General features: G+C 38.5%; 1 protein-coding gene across 2 annotated transcripts in view; it reads right to left on the minus strand.

The window, feature by feature from the left end:
• Positions 1 to 13098, minus strand: part of galnt18a (UDP-N-acetyl-alpha-D-galactosamine:polypeptide N-acetylgalactosaminyltransferase 18a) — a 183502-nt gene that overhangs the window by 16711 nt on the left and 153693 nt on the right. Inside the window, exon 10 of one of the 2 annotated variants that reach the window (XM_044355427.1) lies at positions 2290 to 2457. In XM_044355427.1, the coding sequence (XP_044211362.1) occupies positions 2290 to 2457 (168 nt within the window). The remainder of the gene's footprint in view (positions 1 to 2289; positions 2458 to 13098) is intronic. The other variant, XM_044355428.1, reaches the window with a different exon arrangement.

Here is a 13098-nt window from a genome sequence, read left to right on the forward strand (position 1 = left end):
TTGTTATGATTCAGTTATAGCTGTCGTAACCTTGAGCCGGATATGGCTCGTCATTCACTTCCAAATGGAGCTTAGGGTAAATTCAGGCAGGAGGACTATCTTTAAACATTCATTAATTTCCCACTCCTCTATCTCTCCCCTGCTCCTCCCACTTTCACATCAGCTGCTTAGAGGCGTCACTCCTAGTTATCAGATTCCTCCACGATCCCTAACCACCAATCACGGCTCAGCTGTCAAACTTTAAAATCTGTTTCCCTCTCTGTCGCTGTCAGCTGTCATTCCAGAGCAATCATCGCGACCCTCCTTCATCCCGTCCACCTCCACGGCCACGTCACAGAAGTTAGCTCCTCTCCCCTTCGTCCCGGATCACCATCTCACCTTCTCCACTCTGTGACTTTGGCACCAGGCCCGAGGTCAACAGAGGCCGCTACCACTCCACCATGATCTACGCCTCTTCATCACCACCACCAGTGTCTAGACTCCATCAGGAGGTTATCCTATTCTATTCTCACATTCATCTCCTTCCTTCATATTCGGTGACATCATGTTGGGGTCTAATCGCCAAAGACTTTTCCAACGACATCTATCATGCTTGATCAATAAACATCATTTACTTCATAAGAAATTGAGTCTCTCCTGATTGAAATGTGGGAAAGGCAATGTGCTATCAGGGTATAGTTATGGTTACCAACTCTCTCTCTCTACCTCCCTGCACTCGTATTTTCTCATATTACTCGAGTGTAATTCAATTGCCAGAAAAGAGGCAAAACACACAATAAACAAAGTTAAAGATGATTTGACTGATAGGTTTTTTTTTTTTTCAAATTTTCTATAGATATCGCGATAATATTATCATGAATTCTTTTGGCCACAATAATCGTGCTGTGAAAATCTGATATCGTGACAGCCCCTAGTTCAAAGTAGTATATTGTACTCATATTTCCAAAACAAAAGTCTCTAGATTTAACCCTGAGGTGGATCCTATCTGTGACAAATGCAGATGATGCAATCATGCCTTTGACTAGTTAAATTTTGGAAGTCAGTGTTCCAAACTCTCTGAAATCTTACAATGCCCCATCAAGCCTAACCCTTTGACTGCTGTCTTTTGGCATTCTCCCACTAGAACTGACGTTGCCCAAAACCAAACAAGATGTTCTGGCCTTCACCTCCTTACTGGTGCAACACGCTAAAGTATTCTTATTTTTTACTTGCTTTTTTTATTAATTTATTTTTGTTTTGTTTTTAGTATTGTGGGTTTTTATGTCTTTATTTTAAGAAAAGAAAATGTTGAACTTAATGTATTTCATTTCACTTTGCTCCATCCCTCTTGAATCTTTCATGCATCCAACATTTCATCTGCTCTGTTAGAAAAGCTGGTAGTTCAATCTCAGGCCTTATTTGACTTCTCTCCCAAACTTTTTATGAAGAAAATTGAGTTCTCTATTCCAAACCCCCATGGGTATGTGCCTAATGGGTTTCATCTCTTTGACTTCTGACATAAGTTGAAAGTGAGATTTCTGATTCTGGCCGGTGCTAATTAGAGGAAGAATCTGCTGCCAGTGTGCCCAGTAGCTACAGATACTGAGGAAACTGGAGAGTTGAAGGTATTGGTCTCTGGGGACACTGGACGATGGGTGAAAGAAAGAGAGGAAGGGTCTAAATTGTAGTTAAGTAAGCCTCTTATTCAGTCTGAAGTCTGTGACAAAAACAGCACACACACACACATACGCACGCGCACAGAAGCGAACAAATGCACACACACAGACCAGAGATGCCTTGGGCATGAATACAATAGTGTGTCTCCTTTATACTAATTATCCAGCTCCCTCTACTTATCTGTCATATTTTAGGACAACATGAAAAGTGTGAAGATTAAAAATAAGACAGAGGGTTGTTAAAAGTCAGAAACTGTGGATGTGTGAAAGCTCATTATCCATGTGCTTTTAAAACACCTATCACATAAAATAGAGGAAGAATGATCTGCACTCTAACAAAACCAGAAGAGGTGCCTCTTAAAAGTCAGAAACAAAGTGGAGAGGAAGACGCATGAAATCCACTTAATTCTAAAAAAAAAAAAAAGAAAAAGCACACTCAAACCGAGAAAGCAGGACATTACAGCTACATACAGAATACCAATTAGCAAACCACTGAGATCAAAGTCTACATCTAAATGGAGGATGTGAAATAGCCAACACCGGTGCACAGCTGGAGTTTGTTGTCTTGTTCATTGAGCTTCTGGTTGTGATTATGTAATTGTCTTCATTTGTTTGGGTGTTTTCTTTTTTTTACCTGAGTGAACGTCCATGTGAGCTTCATGTGCTTGGTAGCTGCGTAGCTGCACTCCAGCAGTCTGGGTCTGCTGTTCACGTCCACCAGACATTTGTTGTCGTCGTCATCGATTGTCGGACTCAGCACTCCCAGGTGCAGCTGCTGGGAGCTGGTGTAATACACATTCTGCTGGGAAACAGAAAAAGGAAGTGAGGAGAGAAGATGTTTCACTCACGTTTGATGATGGTATGGCCCTCAAGAGCATACCTCATTCCTCCTTAGCTGTGGAAAAACATCATGATGTGGTGATAATTTGTTGGCTCTTGTCATCTTTATTGTGCAGTGTACAATTCACAAAATCAAGGTGTATTTTTGGGAGAATGTCTTGACAGAGTAGTTGTTATTTTAATGTCATATACTCTTATTTGTATGCAAATGAATTTCAGCAACAATCAAAACCTATTTGCAGCTTTGTATCACAGTATATGAGACTTTCAAACTTGAGCTTGTGCTCAAGAACCGATCTACTAGTGATTTCACACTAGTAGGTCATTTCAATCGGTCCACACCAAGAGAAGAAAAGGCCCATTGTTGCCTTTTAGTTCTGGTCTATTTCCTGCTCACATTGGCTTTTCATAAATGAACCAGGAGGAGTAAATTTGATGTTTTACAGACTGACAGGTAACTCATCCCCCATCATCAGCGCACCATTACAACCCACATAAGGAAAACAAATCGTGATTGACAGCAAGTCATTCTGTGCCCTACTGTATGTGTTTCATTATTGTCTCTAACAAAGAGACTGATGATTGATTGAAACAAACAATACTCAAAACTGCAACTGGAGTTCAAATATCATGAATATAATATAATATGATGAGGAAGGTAACTTTTAAATGAGGAACTGCTAACACACCTCCTCAACCACTTAACTCCTTTTCACTTCCAGATGTATCATACTGAATGTGTTACCATGGTTACTGAATAATCTTGCATGATACTGTATATAGTTAACACCATCTGTGTCTATTGATTGTGAAATTGCCAGAATACACACTGAAGAAGGGTGTCTTGCCTGAAACGTCTGTATGGCAGTATTATAAAGTCAAATTACAGTGCTGTCCTTGTCTGTCTTTTATATGATTAATTACACTGAGGATCCGGCACCCAGTCTTCAAGGTCTAATCGTTAGTTGAGTGTGTTGTATCTTATTTTATTTGAACTGTTTGTGAACAAAATGTAACCAAAATGATGTACGGCGATGTCAACAGACTCACTGAAGCAGGAGCGACTATGTTTACTTTCTCGGAGTCTGAGTCCAGGAGGATATTGTTTCCACAGGTTCTATTCACTCCAGAGGCCTGTATGGAGTCACACACTGTTTGAGCAGCTTCGGAAAAAAGAAACAAGTGCTCTACTTCACAGAACAGCGTTATCCCAATATTGGTGCAACAGCAGAATCCCATGGGGTCTACAGATAAACAAGGAACCTCCTCTTGGATGAGATAATGCAGAGTTTTGCAAAAAATGATGTGCAATACCAGTGTGTGAAATCTCTCTACTGTAGGTGTTCAGTTGGGTTAAAGGTGCAGTGCGTAGGATTTAGTGGCATCTAGTGGTGAGGTTGTAGATTGCAACAACTTGAGTACCCCTACCCTTAAGTTGTTTTTTTTTACAGGCATGAGAAGGATACTGTCACAACCTGTCTCCCCTGGTAAAAGGTTTTTCAAACCTGAGAGTACATTTACACCACAAGTAAATAATCCATCAGTGGAAACCTTTTGTTGGCTAGTGGAAAGGGATCTTATGGACTTGTGTACCCAGAGTAAACAAAAAACTTTGCCTTTTAATCTCTTAAGACTCAGAGAGAAAAGCTCTAGCAGAGTTGATGAATAATGGGGACATTGTAATTAACCATGCAGATAAAGGTGGGCCCATCGTGGTCCAGGATAAAACCCCATACATACAAGAGATTGAAAGACAACTAAGTGACAGAGATGTTTATATTCCTCTACGCTCAGACCCTACTTTAAAGTTTGGTTAAAGCAAGATTGTCTTGAAACGGGTCTTAAGGGAGGGACAAATCAGTGAGGATGAATATAAATGAATGATTCAACACAGTCTGATATGACCTGTTATATCAACTCTTCCTAAAAATCCATGAGGACTTGTTACATGTTACATCCCCCAGGCTGACTGATCGTGTCTGTAGAAGGACATCTCACAGGGCCACTCTCTGTTGACTCTCATATCAAAGACTTGGTATATGCATTGCCTTCACATTTCAAAGACACTACAGACTTTTTGAATAAATTGAAAGACTGCCATGTGGACTCTAATGACCAATGTGGTTCTCCACCAAGACAATTTGATCTTATTTGGTTGTAGGACAGACATTAGCAAGTAGAAAAGTCAAACAAACACTGATGAAGTAAACACTATGTCCTGGAGTAGCCTAATCCTTATTCAGAACAGGATTAGAACTGATTTATAGTTTAAATATAAGTAAATATTGTTTCTAGAGAAACAGCAGCAGTGTTTACAACAGCAAATTCACTATTTAAATTCAATAATATCTCAGTGGAAACAAATCTGAAATGTCAATAAAATAAATAATATACTTCTGACATCAAAATACTGATTGAAGTTTAGAAAGGATGAAGAACACAGAAATCAGCCAGCAGCTAAGTTTACAAGAGTTTGCCAAATTTTAAGATAGGTGGCAAACTAAGATAAACAGTTAGGCTACATACAGACAGCTTTTGTTTTAGCTTGTTCATAACAATTTGCTAATAGCCTAACCAGCACACTGTGGTTGTGTAAAACATACCAATGGTGGATGGGATATTAACATTAAATATTAAAAAGTCTTAAATATTAAAAAAGTCAAATTGGAGTGCTGTCCTAGTCTCTAATTTCTATGATTAACTACACTGAGGATCCAGCAGCCAGTCTTCAAGGTCTAATCGTGAGCTGAGCGCATTGTATCTTATTTTCTATGATACAGTATCTGTCATTGAGATTGCTTATATGATAGCTTCCTTGGCAGTTCACGATCAGCAAATGATAGAATTGTTGTTTATCACATGAATTCATGGCAGAATCACATATCTATGATAATAAAACATCGTGGTTGCCCCATGTTGCTTTGATGTATAATAATAAAATTAATATTGATACTAACATTTGTAACATAGTGACACAGATGGACCTTTCTATGCATTTTTTCATTCATCAAGATTGTAACCGCATCGCACCTCCCCTTTTATTTTCTACTTTGTTCTTTTTTTATCTTTTAATTTAGAATGTATGTCTATTTTCTTACTGTGTATGTATCTTTGATATATTCATACTGTGTGTTTTACAGAAATGTCAGAAAAGGGTTCTTTCTTCTCTGAGACAACGGACTCCTCTGCATTTTATAATAATGCACCTTTGCAAATGCCAAGCTGTAGCCTATATTCATGGTGGGTTCTGTCATTAGCAGTTGGGAGTCCTGAAAATAGGCTTTTTCTAAATTTTTTACCTCACCTGCAAAATTTGCCAAGTCTCTGAACAACACTCTCACTTTTAATGTTGCAAGAAATAAACAGGCCACCTGTAACTGATCTAATTAAATAGAAAAACAGAAAGGAAGAAGAAAAGGAGGAGGAAATATTCAGTGGCAAGAGATGAAGAAGGAAGAAGAGAGGTCAAGGAAAGAAATGTAGATTCTGGCTAACTATTAACTGAGGAGGTTTTGCATACCTGAAAAAACAAAAAGGAAAACACAAGGACATGGTAATGAATGCAAATGTTGGCCCAGTTTTTAAGCATGCACAAACGTCTAGCTAGGTAAATCAAACACACCTTAAGCAGTTCAGGAATTTCAAACCATAAACTCAGACATGTATTTCCCCGAGTCTGACAGAACAGAGGAAGACGAGACAAAGAATCACAGACAGTCTGGCATGAGCACAGCAAACGAGAAGGATCAAGGTCGACATGAAATCCAAACAAGCAGAAAAAGTTGAGATCAAGGAGTAACAGAGGAGAAAGCAAAGAAACGGCATTTCTCAGAACAAACTTAAACACTGGCTGGGTGCTCCAACTGTGAGGGTGCGTGTTTCCAGAGGAGTGCGTGCAAGCTCTGAGGAGGTCATTGATGAGAATGATGACCATCTTGCAGGAACAGGACATCTCTAGATAGTCGCCGTTATCACACTGTGAACCAACCACAGAGCTTTTAAGCCTCTGTTTAAAAACACTCCGAGACAGACAACAGCGCAGGAGATGTGTGCATGCGCGTGCATACGTGTATGAGCGCGTTGAGTATGCGCGAATGCTTCAGAGTGAGGATTTGTTTGTCTACATGTGCGCTAATAAGAGCGGTTAAACTTGCATCTGTCAATACATTGATGCTCGGCTCCCAACAGAGGGCTTAATGCTATCTCCTCTCCTGTCACGGCTTCTTAAAACCTCTAATAGAAGGATTAGCACAGTGCTGTGTTAGACAGATAGCAATCTCTCCTGACAGACTTAACAAGCGTGGACAGAAGAAAGCCAGTAAGCTAGGCTGATTTTTTGGTGTTTAATGCGTACTTTTAGCAGATGACATTTCGATCTGAGGAAAATCTTTGTGAAGTCAAACAAAAAAACATAGTGTTTAGTGATCTAATCTGTCATTTCAAGTGCTGTGTGACATTTTCGATATAAAAACTGAACTTACAGTACAGCGCCAGGCACATACCGTACAAATTATGCTGCATGTTGAGAGGGGTCCTCTAACAGGGGACCATAGTTGGACTGTCAGCAGCAGCTTTCATGTTAAACAAGACTCGAAGTTCAGAGGCCCCTGAGGCTGCAGGATTTGTAATGATAAATAATTAATTCATAAAGCCTTCAAAGATTTGTCTAACGGGGAGCATGAATGCACTCAGAAAATGTCATTGCATTAGATTTAGATGTTTTTGGCGCAAGTGGAAAATTTGGCCTGAAAGCAGTCATGAATGAAATGTCAGAGGTTCACCGAAAACCTACAGTAAGCAACCTGTTTCAGAATATGAATATCCACAGCCCATTACCTGTCAATCTGACCTGTCGCTGTTAAGATATCTTACTTGATGCGAAGTGTTAAAAGGACGGACAGACTAACTAAAAATAATTGAACCCTCAACTGTGGAAAGTAAAGGGATATTTTAATAATATATTCTTAATATATTTATCAACAAAAACTATAAAGATTTTATAGTTGTGACGGTATGATTATACTTAACGCCAGGCTGTGTTTTGCTGCCCACTCTGGTTGAAAGTTTCAGCACTGACCACACCCAGCACCACTGATGGGTGAAGCTGTCACAGTGACGGGATGTCACAGGGTCCTGGAGTACATATGTACATAACTCCAGCAAGGTGAGAAGTGACATCACTGGAGGTCAACAAAACAAGATTTTTCAGGTGATGTTAAAGGAAAAGTTCAGTTCAAGTTCAGTTTTTCAAGTCTGTCTTAAAACAACAGTCAGATGTCCATATGAACAGTGAAAGAGGTTTTCCTCGCTGTAATAATTCCTCCTGTTTATACTGGACATTAAAAGATTCCCTTCATGTGCTTTCAGTGTAAGTAATGGAGGCCAAAATCCACAGTGTGTCCACACAGTCATTTTGTGCAAAAATGCATTGAAAAGTTGATGTGAAGCTTATATGAGGCTTCAGCAGTCTGAGTTAGTCATATCAAGTGGATATCTGACATATTTACAGTCTTTTTAGCATCAAATTCCCTCTTTGTGTTTCCTCAGACAGTGTTTCCCTGTTGAGCTGAGGTGGAAGTATAGTAACAAAAAGAGAGACTTTGGCACTAAAAAGACTGTAACGATGAAAGATATCTACTTGATTTGACTCATTTGGACGACTGAAGCTTCATCTCAGCTCCAGATAAACTTTTAAATACATTTTTGCACAAGAGGAGGACTGTAGATTTTGTCCCCCATCACTTACATTGTATATGCATTATGAAGGGATCTTCTAATGGTCAGTATGAATAGGAGGAATGATTACAGTAAGGAAAACCTGTTTCAATGTTTATTTGGGCTCTTGACTGTTGTTTTAAGACAGACTTGAAAAACTGTGAACCCGTCCTTTAAGTTCTTCTTTAAGCATAGGAGTGTCGGATCAGAAAACACTTTTAATTTTGCAACAGCCGTCACGCTTATTGGTGTTCTGGAGGGCAGTTACAAAAGACATATTTCTTCCTTTGTCATTCAACTTGATGTGATTCCCACATATAAAGTTTTTCTTCATAATCACTAACTTAGTATCTTTGTGTTTACCTTGATATACTGTAGTTGTTATTTTGTGGTCTCAATTTAACAAGCTTGTGTAAAAAAAAAACCCTAAATAGCTACAAATTATAAACCTTTCAAGATTCATGACAAGAGAGACTATTTAACATACAGCACTGTCCCCGGTGACCTTCTGTGATTCATAGCCTTTGTGAGAATCAACATTCTACTATAGTTGATGTTTAAAATATGAAAATTATTATTTATAAAATGATCATTGTAAAGCAGTGATAACTGTTCTGCCCTTCCCTAATTGATCTTTCAAAGATAATGACACAGTTAACCCCTGATGGTGCTGAGCTACAACACACACAAACTTGTTTGCTACCTGGACGCTTTGTGAAAGTGACTATATGTTCTAACTGAGGCTCCTGGTGAGCTTATTACTGACAACAGGGGATGTCATTAGACAGGCTAATCACTGATGTTTCCCTCAGCCATCTGCTCTGGTGGCGAGAAGACAACACAAACACACACAAGCAACACACAACAGCTGCAAAATTGTCTCAGTACATAATGAAGAGGTTCATCCAGACGGGTGGAGCAGAAAGAGGTAGAGGAGGAGAGTTAAAGAGAGAGAGAGCAGACAATGAGGTTAACTTGAGAAAAGCTGTTATTTTTGTAGATCATATAATGAACTGACAAAAAAAAATGTTTCCTGTTTCTACTACTCTGCAGCTCACACACACACAAAGAGAGAGAGAGAGCTCATTACAGTATCTAACACTGATCAGATTGCTGCCGGTTTTAATAGGCTTACAGACACAGTCATTTTCAAAATGGATTACTTCAGTGAAACAACAACCATTACAATATCTCTGTTTTATAACCACCGCTTTTTAATGACCCGCAAAATTAACCAGCGGGTTCCTCTATCTTTTCCTGTTCGTGATGCCTCTTACATTTCTTTTTTTTTCTCTCTGTGAAAATAGAAGCTTGTTGGAAATTCACACCTTTGCGAGAATTTCTGTAAAAAAGATAGCATTTGATCCCACTGGGAGGTTGTGTAAAGAAATGTATTTTCTTTCCCGCTGATGAATAGACACTGACAACACATTCTCACAAAACAATTTTGTTAAAAGGTTAAAGTTTTAGAAAGTCCAGTGATTGGGTTTCTCTGACGAACACACATACACACACACGTGCTATTTGCCAAAAGTTTTTGAAGTCTGGTAATTTGAGTTTTGTTGTATCAAACCAACTCTCCAATTTAAGAAAATCATTAAAATCATAAATACACTACCATCTTTCTCCAAAATGATAAATCAATGTCTTCTTAAGTCTCTTTAAAGGGGACCTATTATGCTCATTTCCACCTCTATATTTTTATTGTGGGACTCCACTAGAGTGGCTTCATGATTCACAGTTCAAAAAACTCCCTATTTATCTTAAACTGGCCCTTTATACAGCCCCTCAGTTCAGCCTCTGTCTCTAACAGGCAGTCTTAGCTCCTGTCTCTTTAAGGCTCCTCTCCTGATGAGCCCACTCTGTTCTGATTGGCCAGCTTTCTGGAAGCTGCAGCGGGCAGCCGTATTAGACTTCTATTAAGTTACTGCTGATGAAAACCCAACATTTCCTGCTTTACTGCTTCATATTAAAAGCTTTGAAATTACTAAATAACGGGAGACTTTTATCATGAAGAATTTACAGGAAATGTAATGTGTTCCTCACCAAATTAGTGGAGCTTTGTTAGTGGCACTAAAAACTGGTTGACACAACAACATATAGAGATATTTGGAGGTCTTTGTTCAGCAGAAAACAGTTAGAAATAATGCAGGGAGGAATAGTACAAGCAGAGACAGCCACAGTGATGATGTTTGATGAAGAGCTGCAGACAACCAGCACACTTTAAACAGGTAAACTACTTATTTTACTTTGCCTTGCTGTGTAAATGAAAAACACTCACAGTGTGCCAGCTCGACTTCAGTCATGGCTCAGCATGACTACCCCCAAAACAATGGAAAAACACCATAATGTTAGCGGAGCGGAGCAGTGAACTTGCGTGCTGTGCGTGGAGCAGAGGACCACATATAAAGAAATCCATAATGAGCTGACTTGGACTTGGACTGTAGAAGTAGAAAAAACATTGGAAACCGAGCGTTCAGAGCAGTCTAAAGCTAGTGTTTTTTGCTCACAGGGATTACTTCTAAATACATTTACCTCATTATTTGACACTTTGGCCACATTTAATATGAACATCTGACATTGTGACATTATATACATGACAAATAAGGAAATAAGGAAAAGCATAATAGGTCTAATTTTCAGACCACAAACCAATCTTCTTAGCAAGGATCTTGGAACCCATTGGCTATCTGTCTGACAAAGATTTAGCCTCTGGGACAACAGCCAATATTACGGGGGTTCTGGTGTTGCAAGCAGATATCCGGATCACGGATAATGGATATCTGGCCTAAGACTGCTTTTTCTGTGTGCTGGTTGTTGTTTACAGTCCGATTAGCAACTTGAGATGGTCCAGACGACATTTTGGCTAATCTCTGTAAACAGATATAGGCATATGAATGCAGATTAATTTAAAAAAAGCAAATAAAAAGTTAATTTATCATCACATGATAGCCAATGGGTTCTGAGATTGCATTTCGGCCAATGCGTTCTGCCTCTTTTGCTTTCCACATGGACTGTTTCCCTGCATGCAACCAAAGCCTGCTCAAATATGATTGGTCAATACTACTCGGACTACAAAAGGACTACAAATGGTACCAAAACCTTGTCCTGCTGCTTACAGATTCTGCATTCATATGCAGATATCTGATTATAGAGATCAGGCTCCAATATTGAGAATAAATGTTGTCATCCAACCCTTCTGCAGGCCTGAAATTAGACACTCATTCAACAGCCACATTAATTTTTAGAAAACTACAAAATGTGATATAGAGACTGGTTTCCTGTTCATAAACAGTGGAGGATATGTATGCAGCAAGGAGGCAGAAGACATTGGTACTATGTCATGATAACTTATTATGGACATTTTTATCATGTAGAAAATTTCTTTAGAGGTGCATGTTGAGAGACAACTGACGGCTGTCGCTAGCTAACAAGATGCATTGAAATCAAGTGAGAAATGGCTGCTAGTAGCAGTAATAATGCTAACACAAACCACACCAGTAAATTACTTTTGGCAGTGACAAACTGAAAACCAAAGCAGAGCAGCTTCAGGGTTTAATGTTAGAAGAAATCTACTTGTCTGAAGCCAATTTTTACTTGCCCCTATGAAAATTGTTTTATTTATTAGCAGTTATCAAATAACAACAAAAACTAAAGTTAATTGTCATGTTTAATCTTTATTTAAGTAAATGAAACAGAACAAGGACACAGAGTGTCGTAGATGCAAAGCAACAGACATTCTTGCAAATCAAAAATGGTATGACTCATCCCCTATATTTCACTGAACACTAAATTCTTTTGATCAGCCCAAATAATGGAATAGACTCCCTAACCCGATGGCAAATACATTTTTTAGACTAATTTTTTCCACTCCAAGCTTCCTGATTTGCCTTTTTAATGTTTCTCGTTCTCGAGAGTATTTATGGCAGTGGAAAATTACATGCTCCACTGATTCCTCTATTTGACAGTGCTCACATAATCCTGAGGGATGTTTGTTACACGCATCACACTACTAGCCTACTCAATTCTTGATTGGCCAATATTCTCTGATGTGTTCAAGGGGAGGGGGCTATGCTGTGTGCCAGAGAACGAAAGCATAATTTATGATATGATGATGATAGAAAAAATTATTGAAACTTTTTTAATTTTTAAATTTTTTTTTAGTTTTTTACCACTTGCGCAGTCGGGAAGTGAGTTGCTAGATTTAGTAGCCTGAGGTGGCATTTTATTTGCCCCAGCCAATTGGGCAAGAACTATTGTTGAACCATGCAGCAGCTTGAACAGCAGCAATGGTTTTCACACCTTGGACACTTATGCTATGTCAGGTTATTTAAAGGGGCCTCAAACACAAATAATCAAAGCTAGGATTATACTTAACTTTAATTAGCATAAGCTACATTTATTTTGCATGTATACAAGATTCTTATTTTAGCTTATTCTGTATTGAAGTGTGGCTAAGAGAGCAGAATGGATTGCTGATGTGTGCACATTTACATTTTTGCATGTGCATTTACTCAAGAACTGCACAATTTTGAAGTACTTCTACTTTATTCCTGTATTTCCACTTTCTGCTACTTGATATTTATATTCAAGAAATCAGTCATGAATATACCTGCAGTACTTATACATGTATTGGACTATAGTTACTAGTGACTCTGTAAATTAAAATGTTATTTGTAGAACATATGATGAGCCCATGAAATATTATGCATTTTTATAGATGCATAATTTTATTTGTAGAGCCCTTCAAGATATTCAAAGATGCTTTACACAAGTTAAAAAGATACTAAACTACAAAAACACACTAAAAGCAAGAGAGGTAGCACAGGACATTATTAACACATTAAAAGCAGTTCTACAAAAGGTGAGTTTTGATTAACATTTTGAT

The sequence above is a fragment of the Thunnus albacares genome, chromosome 7 (assembly GCF_914725855.1).
Source record: "Thunnus albacares chromosome 7, fThuAlb1.1, whole genome shotgun sequence".
In the NCBI taxonomy this organism is placed as follows: Eukaryota; Metazoa; Chordata; class Actinopteri; order Scombriformes; family Scombridae; genus Thunnus; species Thunnus albacares.